This window comes from Orbicella faveolata, unplaced genomic scaffold (assembly GCF_042242905.1).
Source record: "Orbicella faveolata isolate gen_17 unplaced genomic scaffold, um_ofav_v1 contig_1, whole genome shotgun sequence".
Classification (NCBI taxonomy): Eukaryota; Metazoa; Cnidaria; class Anthozoa; order Scleractinia; family Merulinidae; genus Orbicella; species Orbicella faveolata.
In genome coordinates, this window is record NW_028301536.1 from 24,024,426 (window position 1) to 24,042,415 (window position 17,990).

The 17,990-nt window shown below is 41.4% G+C and overlaps 2 protein-coding genes across 3 annotated transcripts; one reads left to right on the forward strand and one right to left on the reverse strand.

Moving 5' to 3' along the window:
* Positions 1-1,065: 1,065 nt before the first annotated feature.
* On the reverse strand, positions 1,066-3,099 carry LOC110054525 (uncharacterized). Its single transcript, XM_020760855.2, has 2 exons — positions 2,123-3,099; positions 1,066-1,474 (listed from the first exon to the last, which is right to left on the reverse strand). The coding sequence occupies exons 1-2, from the start codon at positions 2,988-2,990 to the stop codon at positions 1,305-1,307; spliced, it is 1,038 nt and encodes a 345-aa protein (XP_020616514.2). The 5' UTR covers positions 2,991-3,099; the 3' UTR covers positions 1,066-1,304.
* Positions 3,100-4,121: 1,022 nt separating this feature from the next.
* LOC110054604 (uncharacterized) lies at positions 4,122-16,393 on the forward strand. Of its 2 annotated transcripts, none has more exons than XM_020760953.2 (12): positions 4,122-4,468; positions 6,426-8,411; positions 8,507-8,703; positions 9,184-9,360; positions 9,914-10,077; positions 11,206-11,244; positions 12,658-12,908; positions 13,402-13,842; positions 14,290-14,373; positions 15,009-15,190; positions 15,287-15,400; positions 15,849-16,393. In XM_020760953.2, the coding sequence occupies exons 1-11, from the start codon at positions 4,291-4,293 to the stop codon at positions 15,389-15,391; spliced, it is 3,804 nt and encodes a 1,267-aa protein (XP_020616612.2). In that variant the 5' UTR covers positions 4,122-4,290; the 3' UTR covers positions 15,392-15,400; positions 15,849-16,393. The 2 variants fall into 2 exon arrangements, with proteins under 2 accessions (XP_020616612.2, XP_020616613.2); XM_020760954.2 differs by having other exon boundaries at positions 4,123-4,468; positions 12,673-12,908.
* The last annotated feature ends 1,597 nt before the right edge of the window (positions 16,394-17,990 follow it).

Genomic DNA, 17,990 nt, shown 5'->3' on the forward strand with positions numbered 1-17,990 from the left:
TCCGAAGAGGTTTTAGGAGGGATTATTGAACGGCAGGGGCTGACAACCTGGGGTGAAGGGAGTTAAAACAGTATGAAAAGGTTCGGAATGAGTTGATAAGAAATGAATTGAATCTAACTGAATGAATGTGAGGAGTTATCTAAAATGGAAGACATTATTGACTGTTTTAGCCAATATATGATAGGAAAATTGGAAAATTGAAAAACTCGCTAAAAAAGAACCTTGGAATTGGATGTCGCTGCATGTCGTATGTCAAGATCGGAGTAGAGTTTGTGTTATGACTTTTCAAATTGAAGTTGTACAATGATCTGCGACAAAGTAAGGAAGAGAATATAGAAACGAGTATGGGAACAAGGAAGGGGCTTGAGGTTTATCAGTGGAATATTTCTTGATAGGGGACCCGGGGTGAGCCCGTAAGAGCGGAAAAGGGTATAACTGGGATTTCAAGGTAAGTGCAGAAAAAGGTTAATACTTGCTTTAATATACACTGCGTCTGCGTCTGACTCGTGAAGGAGCACGTGCGCTGCGCGTGCGTGTTAGTGACCTGAGTGGGAAAGAGCAAACTGGAGTTTTAACTCTGTGTATCATATCACTGAAATCTACTTAGCAGTGTAAAGTGCAGTAGAGAGCTTAATTACAATTGTTCAATTCAAATGACGACAAGTTTTACAAAGCAGAATAATTGTATTCTAGCTTAACAAGTTTAGTTCAATGTCAAAAGAAATAATATCTTGTCTCTAATAATGATGACCCTGAATACATTGAAGACTGATATTTTTAAGCACAGGTGTTAGAACAGTTGTCGGCTAAACTGAATGTTATTTCCATCATGCCATGAGCCTCTTTTCGTTTGTTGCAAGCACACGTTACTCCTTGACTAGCTTATCATCCTCATTTTTTTTTACTCAGAACTGAGGCGTATAGACATTATTCGATTAAAGTATGTTTGTCTCAAATAACTTCACAACCACGGGAAATTAATTAAAAAGTCGACGATCAGTGAGAGATCTACAATCTGATTTCTTTTGTTGCGTCTTATGTACAGAACAGGAAAGTGGCTTCAGCTATTTTCATACGATTTATTTTTATTTATCAAACTTAAAATTTTTACAGTTACAAAGCGGACTAGTTAAATTCGTTATTAAGCCGTGAAAGAAATATTTAACACATCTTTGTGGTTTATAAACGTCACCTGCCTAGAGTTATTAAGAGTTGTCTTTAACTTTCGTAGGTTCAATTACTTGTCTGTGACCGCTCTGGCAAATCGAAATCCTTTTTACAAATACTTAAACCGTTATTTAAAGTTAATGAATTTTTGGTAGTGGCTGATTTCCCTTCAGCGGAGTTGCTTGAGGTTGCTTTTGGCTTTGTACTGGAAACACAGTCTTGCGGTTATTTGTTTTCGGCTTTGGGAAGTCATTTTCTTTAGCTTTATCTTTTTCGGCTACAGAATCTTCACCGTTCTTCTTACAACCTGACAAGGACAAAGACACCACAATTAGCAAAGAAAGTCCTAACCCTCTTTAACCCACCCCATCCCATCAAAGCAAGACAAATTACCCGGTCTGAAGCCAACAGAACGGAGCAGGACCCGCATCTTAAGATCTAGATGTTTAGTGGTGAAGACTCAAGAAGAAACTAATCGTCGCTCGGAGACCCCTTGGTCCCTTGTCCTTCCCTAAAACTTTGACGTAGGGCAGACATTGTGCGGTTTACAATAACTACCAAATAGAGACACAATAGCAGCTTGGCAAACTGACGGAATATAATAAAAAAAACGCTGGCCACTTCTTTCACAATTTATCTGAGCGGTCCTTTGGCGTGCATGCAATATACATTAGACCAACAAATGCTCGATCAAAGCATTTGCTTGTTCGTTTGTTTGTCAGTTCATTTTTATGTTTGTTTAATTGTTTGTTTAAACAAGTTATTTCGTGTTGGGTATTTTAAAGCTACTTTTTGTTGGTGTACCACAAATCTACCTTATCAATTTATCTGCAAATAATCACCATATTGAAATGCAAGTTAATGATTGTTAGTTCTTAAGTTGTGGGATCAAAATCAATGTGATATTGTAAAAGCTGTTAAATCTTGCGCCTAATTATTGAAACTCGTCACTTACAGCACATCATGATAGGCGGGTATCCGCAGCCCCCTCCGCAACCGCATCCACCACAGCCACCACAACCACCACATCCTCCACATCCACCATATCCACATCCTCCTCCGTACAAGGGATGTCCTCCGAACCCGCCATATCCACCCCAGCCATAGGGTGGAACTAGGCCACCAAAGCCACTGAATCCACCCAAGCCTCCACACGCCAGACCAGGCCAGCCAGAACCGAGGCCACCGCACGGCAAGGTGTAAGGTCCACTGCATCCGATCACCTCAAATGAGTGTGCAGGTCCACAAGGGAATGGACACATACATCTTCTCCTGACTTTTTTCATGCGGTTAATCGAAGGTTCCAGTGGCGTTATTTCGATATTACCAGGCGGACTTAAGAAATTCAAAGAAAATGGGTCCGCCTTATTTCCTTTCTGGGATGGGTTCTGCGACCCAGGGGGTTGCAATGCAGTTATGGTGAAAGGTTCTTGGATTCCCAAAGTATTCTGCATCTGCAATTCTTTCGCATCGGAATCAGATTCCACTTTTTTTCGGTCGCTTTTTGGTAAGGGCTTGTCCCCTTTTTTATCACTATCATCTTCATCTTCTTGTTTCAAGTCATCTCCACTAGAATCCTTAACGACTTCTTCATCTTCGAGTTCCATGACCAGGTCTCTTTTTTGTCTCATTCGCGGCTCCTCCGTGGTACTGCCATCTTCTTCTTCGTTGTCATCCGTATCACCAGAATTTTCCAACTCATCGTCAACGTCTGATTTATCTTCGTGCTTGGAGCTAATGCCACTTCCGTCGTCTTTTACTGGCTTAGCTGGTGTCAAAACGAACACAAACAATAAAACAATTATCAAGAAAACAGCCTTCATGTTTAGTTACTCTTTGCTTGGGGAAACAAAATTGTTATTTTCCCTAATGTTATAGCATCTGAGTCACAGTTTCCGAAACCACGTAATGTTATGTCATTGCGTCCTCTGTTTAAGTGGCGTGAAAGGTCACCTGTAAAATTGTATCAAGTTCTCGAATGAGACCTGCACACCTTGTTTCTGTAAGAGAGCCGATCTTTTAATATTTTCCTAAACAAAAGCGTATTTAGAAGGACCACTGAGGTGACAAAGAACAACTGAAGAAGTGTGGGGTGAATCACTCGAACACATCACTTTGTTTATGGTCGAAATAAAAGGAACTGAGCTGAAAATAAATTGGCACTTTGATTTACTCATTATTCATTTGCTACAGTTAATGCTAGGCTAAAACTTGCTTGACACTTATGCGGAAATGTTCCCTTTTCAAGTCGCATACAAAAGTTTTTTGTTTAAAGCGAACTGTGTAACGTAAATAAAGCCAAGAAGGCTTTTCGATATATTTTTAGTAGAGTGAACTAGATTTTGAAGGCCGTTGCATCACCTGCAATTCATTTAATCAGCTAATCAAAGATAGCAGCAATTCCTCTAATATTATTCCTTTGCCTATGGCAGAAAAACTCCTAATACGCTTCGCGGCATGAGACAACAGCTGGGAGGTTAACAGAACGGGATACCAAAAGACTTAACTTAAGCTCTCTTTACTGAGTGGAATTAAAACATTCGCAGCTTTGAATTTTAGGTTTCATTTTCAGTCCTACTTGTTTTTTCTTTGCTAAATTGCCCTCTTTGTTTGTTTCAATGTTTGGTGTGAATCATTTATTTCAAGGTTGCCCTAATAAAAAGACCTCGCAAGAATTGCTGGTTCCCTTTTATGAAGACAAACTGTCGTCATGGTGGTAGATACGGTTGAGTGAATTTGAAATCTCTTTTAGCATTTTGCTTTCTCTTCTTATAGGAAATGCACAAAAAGAATGTGTAACAGGTTTTTCCCCTATCGAAAAACGTTTTTAGACAATTTTTGGTGGGAGCCACAACAACTCAATAATTTAGTACCAATAAATCAGAAATTCTTTTAGTCGACAAGACAAGCAGCCTTATGGACCTGCACGTGCCGAAACTGACCAATAGCAGAGGCGCTAATTTTTTATTGAACAAATGAGGCCTAATGCCACGTTTAATTGTTAAACTTATTGGTTATTCTACGCTCACCAACTAATCCTAAAACCGAGGGGTTTTGAAGTAGCTTTTCCATCGAGGCCTTCAATTTTAAATTGGAAGCCTCTAGAAGACGTCTTCAGCCACCATGGTGGAGTCACTATCGAAGGTACTGATATTTTCCGCATTCCTTTGCGTTTACATATATGAAATAAAAGGTAGACCAAACAATTTTGACGATGTGACTGTAGTGGAGGATCAAAACAAATTCGAAGAAAGCGATCTGTTGAAGAAATCGAAGACAAACAGTGGCGGGCAAGACAAAGGTATGAATTTTATTTCACAACTAATTTGCGTAAAATGAAAAATGCTTCGCCGTTTACAGTTTGTTTGTGGCCTTTTAAAACTCACCTGCAAGTACAATCATTCACTGGGAAACTATATGTAGGGTCAACACATAAATGGTACTGATATTGTTATTATTTATAGAACTAATTTAGGTTAAATTCCCATTATGATACATTTGACAAAATGGAACAGTCCTTCTTGGTTTCCATCGACAAAATAGACTAAGGTCATTGCTTTGAATTAAATAACTGTTTGTACGTTAAGTTCACCTTGTCTACATTAACATGCATCTCCCCAAAAAAGCTAAATACGCTGCTCTTTTATTCTTTCCTTTCTTTTTTATCTTCTGACCTGAGATATTTTCGTATCGATAAGCTTGTTAATTATCTCAAAGGTGGCGGCATCCATGAAGAAAACACTCAATGACATTACAAATATTTTTGAACATATATCTTTCTATTCTTGATTCTGGATTTTTGTATTTATTTTCTTATTGACAATACAACGAATAGAAGCGTGAAAAATACGGTGGCGTCACTATTAATTGAAACGAACACGCTAAAGACGATACATTTCGCCGTTCAAAGTTCCATTGGCGAGAAAGTAATATTTTCATTTAGATATTACCATGAACAAAAAAAGACAATCATAGGAGCAAACAAGACATCCACAAATTGCATTGAATACCAAAACCACCTGCAAGAGATGGCTTGCAATTAATGGTCAAGTTGAAATGAGAGGGTGGCTGTTTTCAGGAAGCCAGGTTAGCTTAAACTGGTTCAGTGAATTCTCGTCGGAAGTCTTTATCTTAATTACATTAGTCGTAAACTTTACCAACTAATTTACAAAGCCTAAGCGAAACAAAAAGAACTTGTCGACGATTAGTTCAACGTTTCACATTTTGCAAGTGAATATAAGCCTTCACACATTTCACATTTTCCGAGAAATTCTGATGGCTATGAGGAATTTTTTCACCGTTCCAATTTAGTGTCAAAACATTATTTTCTGTTTTGTTTTACTGGGACCCATTGTTTGTCTCAGTTTTTTAGATAAAGACCATATTATCTTCAAGTGTCTTCATGAAGTAAATACCAGATAGGATAATCATGTTAACAATCTTGACAGTACGGACAGAGCGCAAGGAGGTCATTACAAAAAAGGGCCAAGAGTCGATGTTCTCCGCCCAATACGATTCCAAAAATATCGTAGTTAATCGGAGGTTTATGACATGCATGAAAATGTTTAGAAAACATCCCAACATCACGGACATTCACAGTTCTCTTTGAAGGTCTACTTACCTTATATTCACTTCTGGCGCTTTCAAAAAAAGGAACGACAGGACTCAAAGAAGCTAAAGTTTGAAGAAAAAGGAAAAACGTTACCTGTAAGTTAACTCTTTTAGAAAAGCAAGCCGTAAAACTACCACAGAGACAATTGCGCGGGATCGTTCGGGGCAGTGTCCATACAGTCTAATACCTAGAAAATACTGGACCAGCAATAGAGCAGTCTAAGTCCAGCCTGCAGTTCGGTTTATACTTATTGGCCCTGTAAATTAATTTAGTAGCGAGATGAAGCCTAATATTACTGGCACGCTAAGAATAAGCACTTAATGACTGGCCCCAAGGGAAACAGTGAGTTTTGTTTCCCCGAGACTCTCAATGTTCCCCGAGGCGAGGCCGAGGGGAACATTGAGGTCGAGGGGAAACAAAACTCACTGTTTCCTGCGGGGCCAGTCATTAAGTGTTTTGTTATACCTCACAACTCAAAAATAGAAAAAAACCGCGAAAAAATCGTCTGCTTGACGCCGGCTGGCTCACAAATTTGCCGCGGTTTTAAGGAGCATGTCCTAATCACGTGCTGGTCGAAAGTTCAAGTTGTTACTCCCTAGGGAGTTAGTGAGTTTTATAATGAAGCAAGATTTCCTCTTGTTTTCAGGCCACAAGGAAAACAAAGGAAACAAAAAACAAATAATAGATGCTCTTCACCTAGGTGCCTATCACCACGGGCACCCTTGGGGTACTGTGTCACAGTGGCCAGGATTTCATTGGGCTGGTCACCCATCGCGTCACGGAGGTTGGACTGGGTATCCATCACTTGGAGGATGGCACAGATCACACATTTCCAAAAAGAACTCTAAAAAGTCAGCACAAAAAGCATCTTTAAAGCGTTATATGCTTCCCACGTTTGCCTTTCCATCATATGGATTCGCATACCCCTCTTTAGGGTTTGCTGCCGTGCCATTCACTCCCTCGCCTGGTCCCTGGGGTTATGCGGCGTATCGTTCCGAAGTTCCCGAGGAGTCATCAAAAGGACAAACCAGGTCCTCCATGAGGGTCTCTAAGGCAAACAAGAGATGGTGGCCGGGATATATGGGAGGATGGGGTGGCTGGGGGTTAGGAAATGGAGGATACCCTGGATGGGGTCCTTTAGGCGACTGGGGACATGGGTACGATTTCGGTGGATTTGGCCACGGATGGGGCATAGGTTTTGGTAACAGCTACCATCCTTTCCTGAGAGCTGAAATTCCTGGAAAACAAGAGAAGAAGGATAAGGTCCAAAAGCGTTGGTGGCCTGGTTACATGGGTGGATGGGGAGGATGGGGCTTGGGCAACAGTGGTTACCCAGGATGGGGACCTTTAGGTGATTATTGGGGTCATGGATGGGGTGGCTACGGTTATGGACACGGATTTGGATTGGGTCATGGGTATGGGCATGGATTTGGATTGGGGTACGGATACGGTCGCGGTTTCCGCTCTGATGTTCCTGGCACCGAAGATAGCAAAGAGGAAGAAGGCCCAAAGCGAGGATTTATACGCCAACCATTCGGAGGTATTGACTTCCCTTGGTATGGTTACGGGCCATTTGCAGACTATGGCTATCCCTTCTTTGGACATAGCCAGTACATCCCCTATCCAGCGGCACTGTATGGAGATTTCACGCCATTTTATGGGCTCGGTCCGTTTGCTGGAGGTCCTTTCGGCTATGGTTTACCTGGAGGACCTGGCTTATTCAGATCAAAGATCCCGAGTGATAAATCTAAAAAAGAGCTCAAAAAGGAAGAAAAACCCACCAGCCGGCACTTCGTTCATAATTTTCATCCTGGTCGGATGGGCTGGGGAGGGGTCCTATACCCGAGTCACGGCTACCACGGAGTCTTTCCTTTGTTAGGGGCGCACACTTATGGCCCTTATGGCGCAGGTTATTATGGTCCTTATGGACCTCCCCGTGGGTCATTTGGTCCATATGTAAGGTCAAATGTCCCCGAAAATACGGAAGAAAGCTCCCAGACTAGGCAAGTGATAAACTACAATCCTGGTTGCTGTGGATGGGGAGGATGTGTATATCCCGGTTGTGGTTTTATCGGTGGGTGGACCTGGCCTCTCCCATGTCATTCCCACCACTGTGGTTGTTGCCCATGCTGGACACGTTCCAAAGCCCCTAAGAAACAGGAGTTGAAGGAGGAAAAAGGGAAATCTAGACAGGAAATTGAGAGTCCGGAAGAGGGTGAAGGTAACGAGGGAAAATCAGACGATCCACGAACACGTCCCCATCTGGAGGGCGCCGAATTACTGAACTCAGAGATGCAGACTTTGGCCATGGGCTTCCCAGGCGTTGAAAAATTGCAAACGCCCATGGGTCTGTCAAGCCAAGGCGGTCAAGAAGCTCAAGGTTTCAGTAATCCAGGAATGGAATCTAATGGAGATCAATCGCCGCCTGAACCAGCTGAAGCACCTGGAAATGTTGCTGCCATGACAGGATTGACCCCAGATATAGGTGGAAATGACCTCAAACCGTCCTCACTGGGAAACATGGAAGAACAACAAGATGGCCAACAACAATCTGCTGAAGACTTAATGTCCAGCTTCAATATGAGTCCTTCAAGTGAGGGAGAGGCACCCGTTGAGTCTTTTGGCGAAACAGGTAAACCAATAAAGTGAGAAAAATACGACGCTTGGTCCCTAGTGACATTAAATTTCTCATTTACTTTATTTTTGTTAATACGCTTTTTTTTTTAGGAAATCCAAACATGTACCCTACTGGAGCAGAGGAACAAACCACGGAGTCTGCCTCACGTAGAGCTGACATTCCTGGTCAGGAGGACGAAGAACTAGCCAAGAAACAGGCGGTGGCTTATCCCTATCATTACCTCTACCCAGGTTACACGATGGCACACGGAATCAATCCATATTACCATTTTACGCCAATAAATTATGTAAGGCATATCTTTTCCGTTACTTTCTCCTAATCTGATAACCTTTGCAATCGATTTCGCTATGAGGTGTTTCATTTTTGCGGATTGTATGGCTTCGTAAATCTTCCAAAGGTTCTCGTATTGCGTGCATATCTGTTCCCTTTTACAAGTCACAATGATTCGAGACAACGGGATGTTAATTATGTTACGGTCTATGGAAACCTTCGGTCAACCGTACAATTTTAATTGACTTGAGGACTTAGCTAATTGGTATACGCCTTGAAAGCAGATTTTCGGTTATCGTTGTTTTTTTGTTTTTTATTTATTTACTTATTTATTTTTTATTATTTCTCACTCGTCCGTCAATGTTTCTAGGAGATTGGAAACACCCCGGGTGCTTAAGTGAATATCAATGAAAATTGCGTTTGTTCTCCGGAGTGTGAACAACCGAGTAATGGCCTATGCATTTTATGCTTTTCCTTCTTTTCAACACTCGTATAGGCGCAACACCTGATGGCTTACCCTTCGGTGTATCCACTGGCGCATACTGGGTATTTTCCTCAGCCATTAGCGACATACCATGATCGACCCACGCACTCCATTCATGTGGGAGCACCCAATGTTAACGTCGATGTTCACACGACACGGGAACATGTTGCCCACAGCCCCGAAAAACAGGTGTGCATTGATAACTATTACGTTTTAGCCCGAGCTTACAGTATGTCGGGTACTCTGCTCATTATTGTCATAATTATGTCAACTGTTCAATCTTGTCGGGTTTCCCAATCGACATAAAAAAAATGCTGCATTTGTTACGCATTAGCTCTTGAGCCATTTTAATTTCCCTTTCGCACCAGCCACATATACTACTCAAGACCTAAGTGTTACTCAGGATTTACATAGCTGTTTTACCATAATCCAATGGCTATTTGATTACCGGCAACCTCGCAATCTGACTAGCGACACATGCTCAGCTACCTTACAGTCAGTAGAAGCTCCCCCAATGAATAGCTTTTTTGTCATACCTATGTTTAAAAGATGATTTTTAAGCTAATGGCTATACGTAAAAAATTACATTGATGGTTACATTGATGGGACTTCGTCCGATCCCTCTAGAAAACGCCAATGAATGTTGTTGAAACAGGCCCTATTAAGAATTAATGCAAAGCTCCAGTTAACCCCCAGTCTGTAGTAATATTTACGTTCTTTATCTACACCACTTTTATTTCAGAGAAGAGGCAAACTGAAAGAACTGGTCGGAGAGTTCTCAGACAAGTTGAAATTCAAGAGTAAACACAGCCAATCTTCCCATGGGAAAAAAGTGGCCAAAAGGCAGATACCGTCTTTTATGTCTCCATCCATGAGCCGACCAATGGGATTTGCACCTCCTCTGAGGTCCATACCTTAGCGTGATGTTAAAGTAATTTATAATTTCGCAAACACAGTCAAAAAACGCTGTTGCTTGCCAAGTTTCTTTTAAGCGAATTGCTGATGAGCATTTAAAAAAATAATACCTGACTTAGAAGTAAAGTAAAACAACAGTATAAAATTTTTTATGAGGCGTTAAAACATCTTCCTTTCAATCACGTTGATGTAATTTTATAGATAAATTAAATACTATTAAAATACCTCCAAGAGTGATACTTCTTATCCAAAATGTCTTGTGCGTTGCTTAAAAGCAGCACGTAAACGTTTTCGATAAAAAGGCATGTGTTTAGTTGAACAGTTTCGGCAAGCACGATGAAAATTCAAATGTTTCAGTACATATCAACGTGTTAAATTTTTCAATATTTACAATACCTTCTTAAAATATAGTTTTAAAATTGCGAGAAAGGGAATGCCTCATGCCACACACAATCGAAAACATTTACAATATATCCTTTCAAATTCGAGGAACGAAAGAAAAGTTCCAAAGCAGGATGCATTATGACGCCTCTTCCGCTGACAACATCAAAACAACCCCACCCTGACAACCACCTCCTCTGCGCATGCGCCATTCCAATTCTCGCTGTAGATACGCATGCTCGTTTGAGTCAAATGTCGGTGCACTTTATAACTGTTCAGAAAATGTGACAATATATTCTCACAGTGAAAGAAATAGATCACATTGACATAGTTTCCGAAACACAATTGACGAAAAATACAAATACAGGAAAAATCAAAAATAGAATCTGAATGATTGAACATCTGCAGATCAACTTGCCTCCTGACATATAAAAAAATAACCTCAAGGTTATTTTTCAACTATGGACTTAACACGAGTCGCTGAATCCTTATTTTACACGAAATATAGTTCTTTAGTAAAAACCATTTTGATATTATTATTCGAGTAACGTGGACGTTCCAATTAATTTCCACAAAGTTTACTGTCAAAGATATCATTTTACTTGTAAAAGAGGGCTTGGCCATTTTGATTAATGTTTCAGTTTTCACGAACGACCGATTAAACAGTTCACCTTCATTTGACTCAATAGAGTATTGGCACTTTGATAAATGTTCCTGACCCCGACCGTTTCGTTGTAGATACCCAGCCCCCAACACTGCGAGCCTTATAGGAAGGAGGTAAGTTGCTATTATGTCAAATTTGATACCAAAAATGTCAGATGAATGACCCGAATGTCTGCTGGCTCTTGTCAGGTGGCACACATTATATTTTGGATTTATCACGTACATAACAGAGAGCCAATCACAAATGAGAAATAAGTGCATTTTTTCTTCCGGTTTTCGTGAGAAAATACGGCACATAAATGACATCCTCTCGATGTCTAGAAGGTGTAACTGGTACAAAAACCGGCCCATGACAACCACTGACAGACCACACAGTAAAACGTGGTCGCGTCAAAGAGTTGGCTCAATCATGATTGACACTAATCACAGGTATTATTATACATTGAACTCCCTATCTCTTTTCTGATTGGTCGAAAGCGGACAGTGAATTTTCGAAATCAGCGCCTGTGACGTCATCTCTGCAGATTATACAATAATCATGTCAAGGACACTCAAGGTCACGGGTAATCATGTCAAGTTCGCGCGTTTTGTGTTGCTTGCCGTCAGTCGAAGAAGCAAAAACATTACTTTCATTTTTTTTCCTTCAATGTATAATAAAACAATTATTAGTTTCGGTTTTTGTGATATCCAAAATAATCAAGGTCTCGGTAAGGGTTATCAGCCTTCGGCTTCGGCTGATAACCCCTACCTCGACCTTTATTATTCTGGATATCACAAAAACCTCATCCAATAATTGTTTATAATTTGACTTCCATCGACTCTGTCGGCACTGCAATGAATACACCTGACAGTTGCTGCCTTTAACAACTTTTTTTAGCTTGTATCTCCGTTTTTCATTTATTTTATCCCAATTTCAATGCAAGAAGTCTCATTAACTGGGTGCATTTATTAGGAAAATCAGTAAAGGTTAGGGACCCCAAATACTTTAATTCAAATCCTAAAAATACTTAAATGACAGATTTCCCTACCTGTTCATTTACCTCAACTAGTGAAATCCCTGCCCTTTTATATACCTTGTGTCTGAAAAAGGTACTCCTTTAGGGCTGAGCCTCCCAGTATAAACCATTATAGGGAACCCCTCCCCCCGGGAAATAATCTGCTTGACGACCTAGAAAAACGTGACACTGTTCACCTCATGCAAGACAGAATCCCTGAAAACCATACCCTCCCCACCCCCATTACCACTTATATTAGGGACGTCAAATTTATAAATCTCTTGGTCCGGTTGTCTATTTCATTTCTCAAGACTGACTTGCTTAGCCACTAACTGATTCTCATACTCTTTGTTATAACAGAAGACATAAATTGGAAAGCCACTCTAAAACCATTATCGTTTCCTTGTCATTATATTTCTTTGAACTGGCAATTTTATTATTTTGGCTCTTGGGATAACTGAAGTACGTTTTCTATGTTAAAACAAAAACCATTTATAAAACGTGGAAACGTTTTTCACAAATTGATTTGCAGTGCCTCACTTTTCAGCATGTATCCATCGCTACAACAATCGCAGCCATTTAATGTGAACGCTATGAGTCGTTCCGGGCTCCCTGCTATGCCAGCATCGGTCATTGGAACATCTCCACTGGGGTTCGCAGGAATTAGGGCCCCGCAGATGCGCCCTGCATTGACGCCATCACAGATGGCCTTTTCACGTCAGTTATCAAGTATGACTGGTATAAGTATTCCGATATCTGCACAGCCTGGGATGGGAATAGTAGGTATAAGTTCGTTCGTTTATCTGACCGACTAGCTGTTGGCTGGCTGGCTGGCTGGCTAACTGACTTGTCCATTACCTGGACGGACGGACGGACAAATGGACTGACCGACTGACGGAAGGACGGACGGACTGACGGACTGACTCACTGACTCACTGACTCACTGACTCACTGACTCACTGGCTCACTGACTCACTGACTCACTGACTCACTGGCTCACTGACTCACTGACTCACTGACTCACTGACTCACTGACTCACTGACTCACTGACTCACTGACTCACTGACTCACTGACTCACTGACTCACTGACTCACTGACTCACTGACTCACTGACTCACTGACTCACTGACTCACTGACTCACTGACTCACTGACTCACTGACTCACTGACTCACTGACTCACTGACTCACTGACTCACTGACTCACTGACCCACTGGCTTACTGTCTAGGAGATTATATTATTGATAATTAGAGTCACATTTTCATTCTTACAGGCATGGCCCAAAGAAAGAAACGATCACCCTCGAAGAAATCTTCAAAGAAGCACAGCAAGACCACCAAGCGACAGTTTCTGGCTGCCATACCTCAAGCATTTCCTTCCGGGTTATTACCCGCGTTCTCCTTACCAACTGCACCTTTCGCGGGTCCTGCTTCACCGGTTTTTCCCTCGTTTCCTCTAGCACAGACGCAACAACCGATGGCTTTTAAGTCAAGCGCCTTTCCTACTTTTCAGGCCAAACCGGCCCCTGCCCGTTTATCAGGGATGAAATTGGAGACTTTAGGAGTGAGGCGAATGCCTATGATGTCACCTTTTAGTGGTTTTCCATACGCGGCCCAAAACAGCCCTTTTGTCAAAGTCCCCCTATTCCAGAATGCTAATTTTTTCAGGGGCACTCCCAGCAGTCCTTGGGCCCCTGTGAGGCAAAGTATGTCAGGTAAGCACGCGGAACAACAAGGGCTATTTGTTTCTGTTTACGTTCTCGAAATACCTTCATGTTCACTAGTCACTATTTATTTGACGTCCAATTCAGTGTGAACAAATGCTGTGTGAAATTCAAACTGGTCACTTACTGATCTGGCCTGCGCTGTGAAGCCCATCAACACGTAAACTTTTCTGCCTCTTTCAATCATGTTTATTTTCAAAAACAAGACTTATTCTTATGTCTGTTTAAGAACCTTTCCCACCAACTCATCCCAGTGCGTAATCAATTCATACATTATACTATGAGCTTATCGTTGATAAAACGCCGTTACAGGTTCATTTTAACTTCTGCAGGAGCGTACGAGATGAAACACATACTCTACAAAGTTTCAGCTTCTCAACACAGCTCTTAGTGCAAACACACAAATGTCATATTTTATTTTTCTTTGTAATTATGTAGGATATCCACAAGCTTTTGAAAGAAATCCAGAGCCTGTAGTACCAGAAATGCAACAGAGTGAAGGACCGTTACAGATGAATGGAGGTAGGCTGGGCAGTATTCCATTGTTTTGATCATCATGGTCTTTGTGATCAATTGGCGCACTGCTGTTTTCTGAGGGGGAGGGCCATCGAAAACGATCGGAGGCAGCGTGGCCGAGTGGTCAGGGCGCTGGACTTCAAATCCGGAGGTCACGGGTTCAAGTCCCCCTCTGACAACTTAACTGGAATTGTTTCTCGGTAGACCCTAGTTCAACTCCTCAGTCATGTTTGTAAGCCTATTATATGTTTAGTTGGCATATTTGTTTCTTTCAATTTAAGTGGCATGCCTGTGCTGACTATCTAGGTGTGGCTAAGAGCATTGACCACTATAAACAACATTTGAACGTCTTTTTGAAATGTTTTTAAACATTTGCAAGGTGGTATACGTATACGTACTGATTTATATTTTATGCCATGGTACGTGACAACTCCATCAAAAGGTTCAACCACTGATTGTGTTTAAACCAACTCCGGTTTCTGTTGATCACGAGTACTACTATTTCCAAGTATAGTTGAATGTTCAGCGTAAAGGTCAACAAACACAAAGTGAAAAAGGAGCAATATCAGAGAATATTCATACTTTTATGTACCGTGAATTGAGGAAAAAATTGTCACTTTCATTTTCTTTTTTTCCTTCAGAGCAATTTGCAGGTTTCAATCCTTCGAGTTTCGCCGGTCTGGGTGGACCACAGCCCCAGCCAATGTTTCCTGAAGAAGGACCCGGATCTGAGCAGCAACAAGCTTTCATTGCGGGCCCCCAAAAGGAAATGGCCTCGTTTTACCAAGTCCCTGAAGAAAGTGGAATGATGGAGTCACCCCGGGTAAGTGTGGTTTAACTAGGCTGACTTGTTGTGATAGAAACTGTACCATATATACCAATTGATTTTTTCACTATTACTTTCATGCACGTACCCCAGTTCAACACGCAGCCTGGTCTTGCTGCCTTAAAGAAGTCTTCAGTTCCAAGTAAGAAACACAACAAACAAAAGACCTCCAAATCAAAGGGACAGAGTACCCTATAGAGAAAACAGGTAACGCTTCAGTGGTTAATATTTATACCATCTTATGCAAAGCCCCAGACGACGTCGAGTGACGAACACCTTTAACTTGACTCAGAAGATGGCTTCCACTCAGGTTGTCGAAACGTCAGTCACCAACAACAGTTCTTTTCAGATTTAACCTCACACAGACAATCACATTATACGTACTACCGATGCTACGGGGCTCAAACCATATTTAATGTGCTGCAGAAACTGTGTAATGTCCTCACGAAGGAGTAAGTGGAAGAGTCACAATTGCTAGCCGAACTGATCCTGGTTTTCAGTAGCATTAATCATTGAATGAAATGGATTACTAGTCCATTGCAGCTTGACCCGAGAATTGGTTTGGAATGAGGGGACTTGAGAGAGGGAGGGAGGGAGGAGCCGTTTACCAGCACAAAATATTGTGGTTTAACATATATTTTCACTTTTTTCTCAGGTCCGCGGCAGAAAACTGAATTAAAGTTCATGGACGAACTGAAGAGCCGTAAGATTTTCAAGAAAGAGCGGTGTGAGACTCTCAGGGGTGGATGAAAAAAATCCTATGAAACAAACGATGTTGGAAAGATTTTGCAATATATACTCAGTTATTCATCTATTTTTAAAAAGAAAGATTTCACAATGCCAAAACAATAATATTTATATCTACAATTGACCTCAAATGATCTCACTCAAATGATCAGCTCAGGCCGAAGGATTTGAACGTGGTAGGTATTTATAGGATCAAAACAGATTGAACATTTTTTAGGATAGTATTTAATGATAGCCAAAGTAGAAATATTTTAGGGGCCCGTTAGAGCCAAGATCCCGTTTTAAACTGAATTTACCGTGCATGCATACTCAGGAAAGACCCGTTACGGAAGAATTGTCTTGTGTCATGGTGTGCTGGGATAAAATCTTCTCTTTGGTACCTTAGCTGTCATTTCGTGTTTCATGTGAACGAATTTCAAGAAAAATTACAAATAAACTTCACTGAAATTACAATCTGCACTGGTTGGCTGTTTGTGGCTGGGTTTCTTTGTGTTTGTGCTGTTCGTATAGGAGCCTTTCGGACTCAAGTTGCACGTACTGTAATCCACCGGTTTACAAGTGCAATTGCTCTGTAAGGGCCTGTTTACAAGGAGAGAGGGTTACACTAGAAGGCGGGGTACCCTAGCACTCACACATTTCCTCTTTTTTTCTTCATCGTGTTTACAAGGCAGCCAGGGCTACCCCGGTAGGCGGGTTACCCTATCTGCGTGCTAGGGTTACCCTGGCAGGCGGGTTAACTTTTTCCCTTGTAAACAGTCCAGGTAGGGTTAACCCACCTACCCGGGTCAACTTTCTAATTGTTTCCAGACCCTTTGAGTGTAACCGCAAATTAAGTTGTTCCGGGTTGTAGGGTTACCCTAACTGTAAAATTTTGCTTGTAAACCCAGGCTATCTTTTGCCCTCCAGCTAGGGTTAACCCGCTTGCTAGGGTAACCCTCCCTCCTTGTAAACAGGTCCTAAGAGAGTCGGCTGAAGACAAGAACTGCGTTGGGAAAAATACACCCTTTATTTCAAGGACTAGACTACCAGCTACATCTCTGGAAACTTTTACTAGAACTGAGTAGTCAAGATTATTTGTGAGGTCCAGTTATATGAGAGCGTGTTCAGCCGGGTCATTCCAGCTGAAACGCCATGCAAAGCCAATGTCGTTCAAAATTATAACTTGTCAAGATCACACTTTAGTCAGAGTAATCAAGAAAAATTTGAATTAGTCGAGATATTTTTTAAATCGGTCTATATATTTTCTCTAGCGTTAGATAATTTTTCGTCAGTTGCTTTTTGTCTTTAAGGAAATCTCATTTGTCGGGAATCGAATTTACATTAAATAAAACAGTTTAGTTAAATTAAAGGAATAGAAACTCATACTGTTTTGAATACTTAGGGCGCAATGTATTTCATTCCTATCAAAACCCACGCTATGTTCACAGAGGAGGTCGGTTACCAATCCCACAAATCTTTGCAAAATACCCATAGTTCCTTGCGCCAATGAAGTATATTATCGTTTTCTTGTGACGTTATCATTCGAAAAGTACACCGAGCTCACGGTTGCATCATGGCGGCGTGTCTTCGAAACGTGAAACAAATTCTTGATTTCTGAAGAGTTCTTTGCTTGTTTAAGTTCATTGCGTTTCATAGGATGACTTCGCAATTGGTTTGGCTCATTTCAGTTGTGTGAAGCTGAGGAGGTCCGCCACCAATCCCACAATACCTTTTTTCGCTTATTTCTTGGCTCGTATTTCAAAATGGCCGCCGAAGAAGCTATATTTACGAAGGTCTATTACATTTTTCTGCTTTTCGGCTGTTTTTACGATGAGACAAGCCTTTTTTCTTGTCTTTCCTATTCCTAGTGCATGCAGGTTCGCATTGAGGTGGTTAGACTGGGCTAGAGTGCCAAGATGACCAATCGTGAGAGGAGTATTGTGATGTGGTCACGGATCGTTGGTTTGTTTTTGTAGCGCAAAAATGTGTACTTTCACAAAGCTCGTTTGGGATCTGCAGCTGCGAATTTGTCGCTAGCTTTAAGGGGGTATGGTACCCTAAAATATGACGA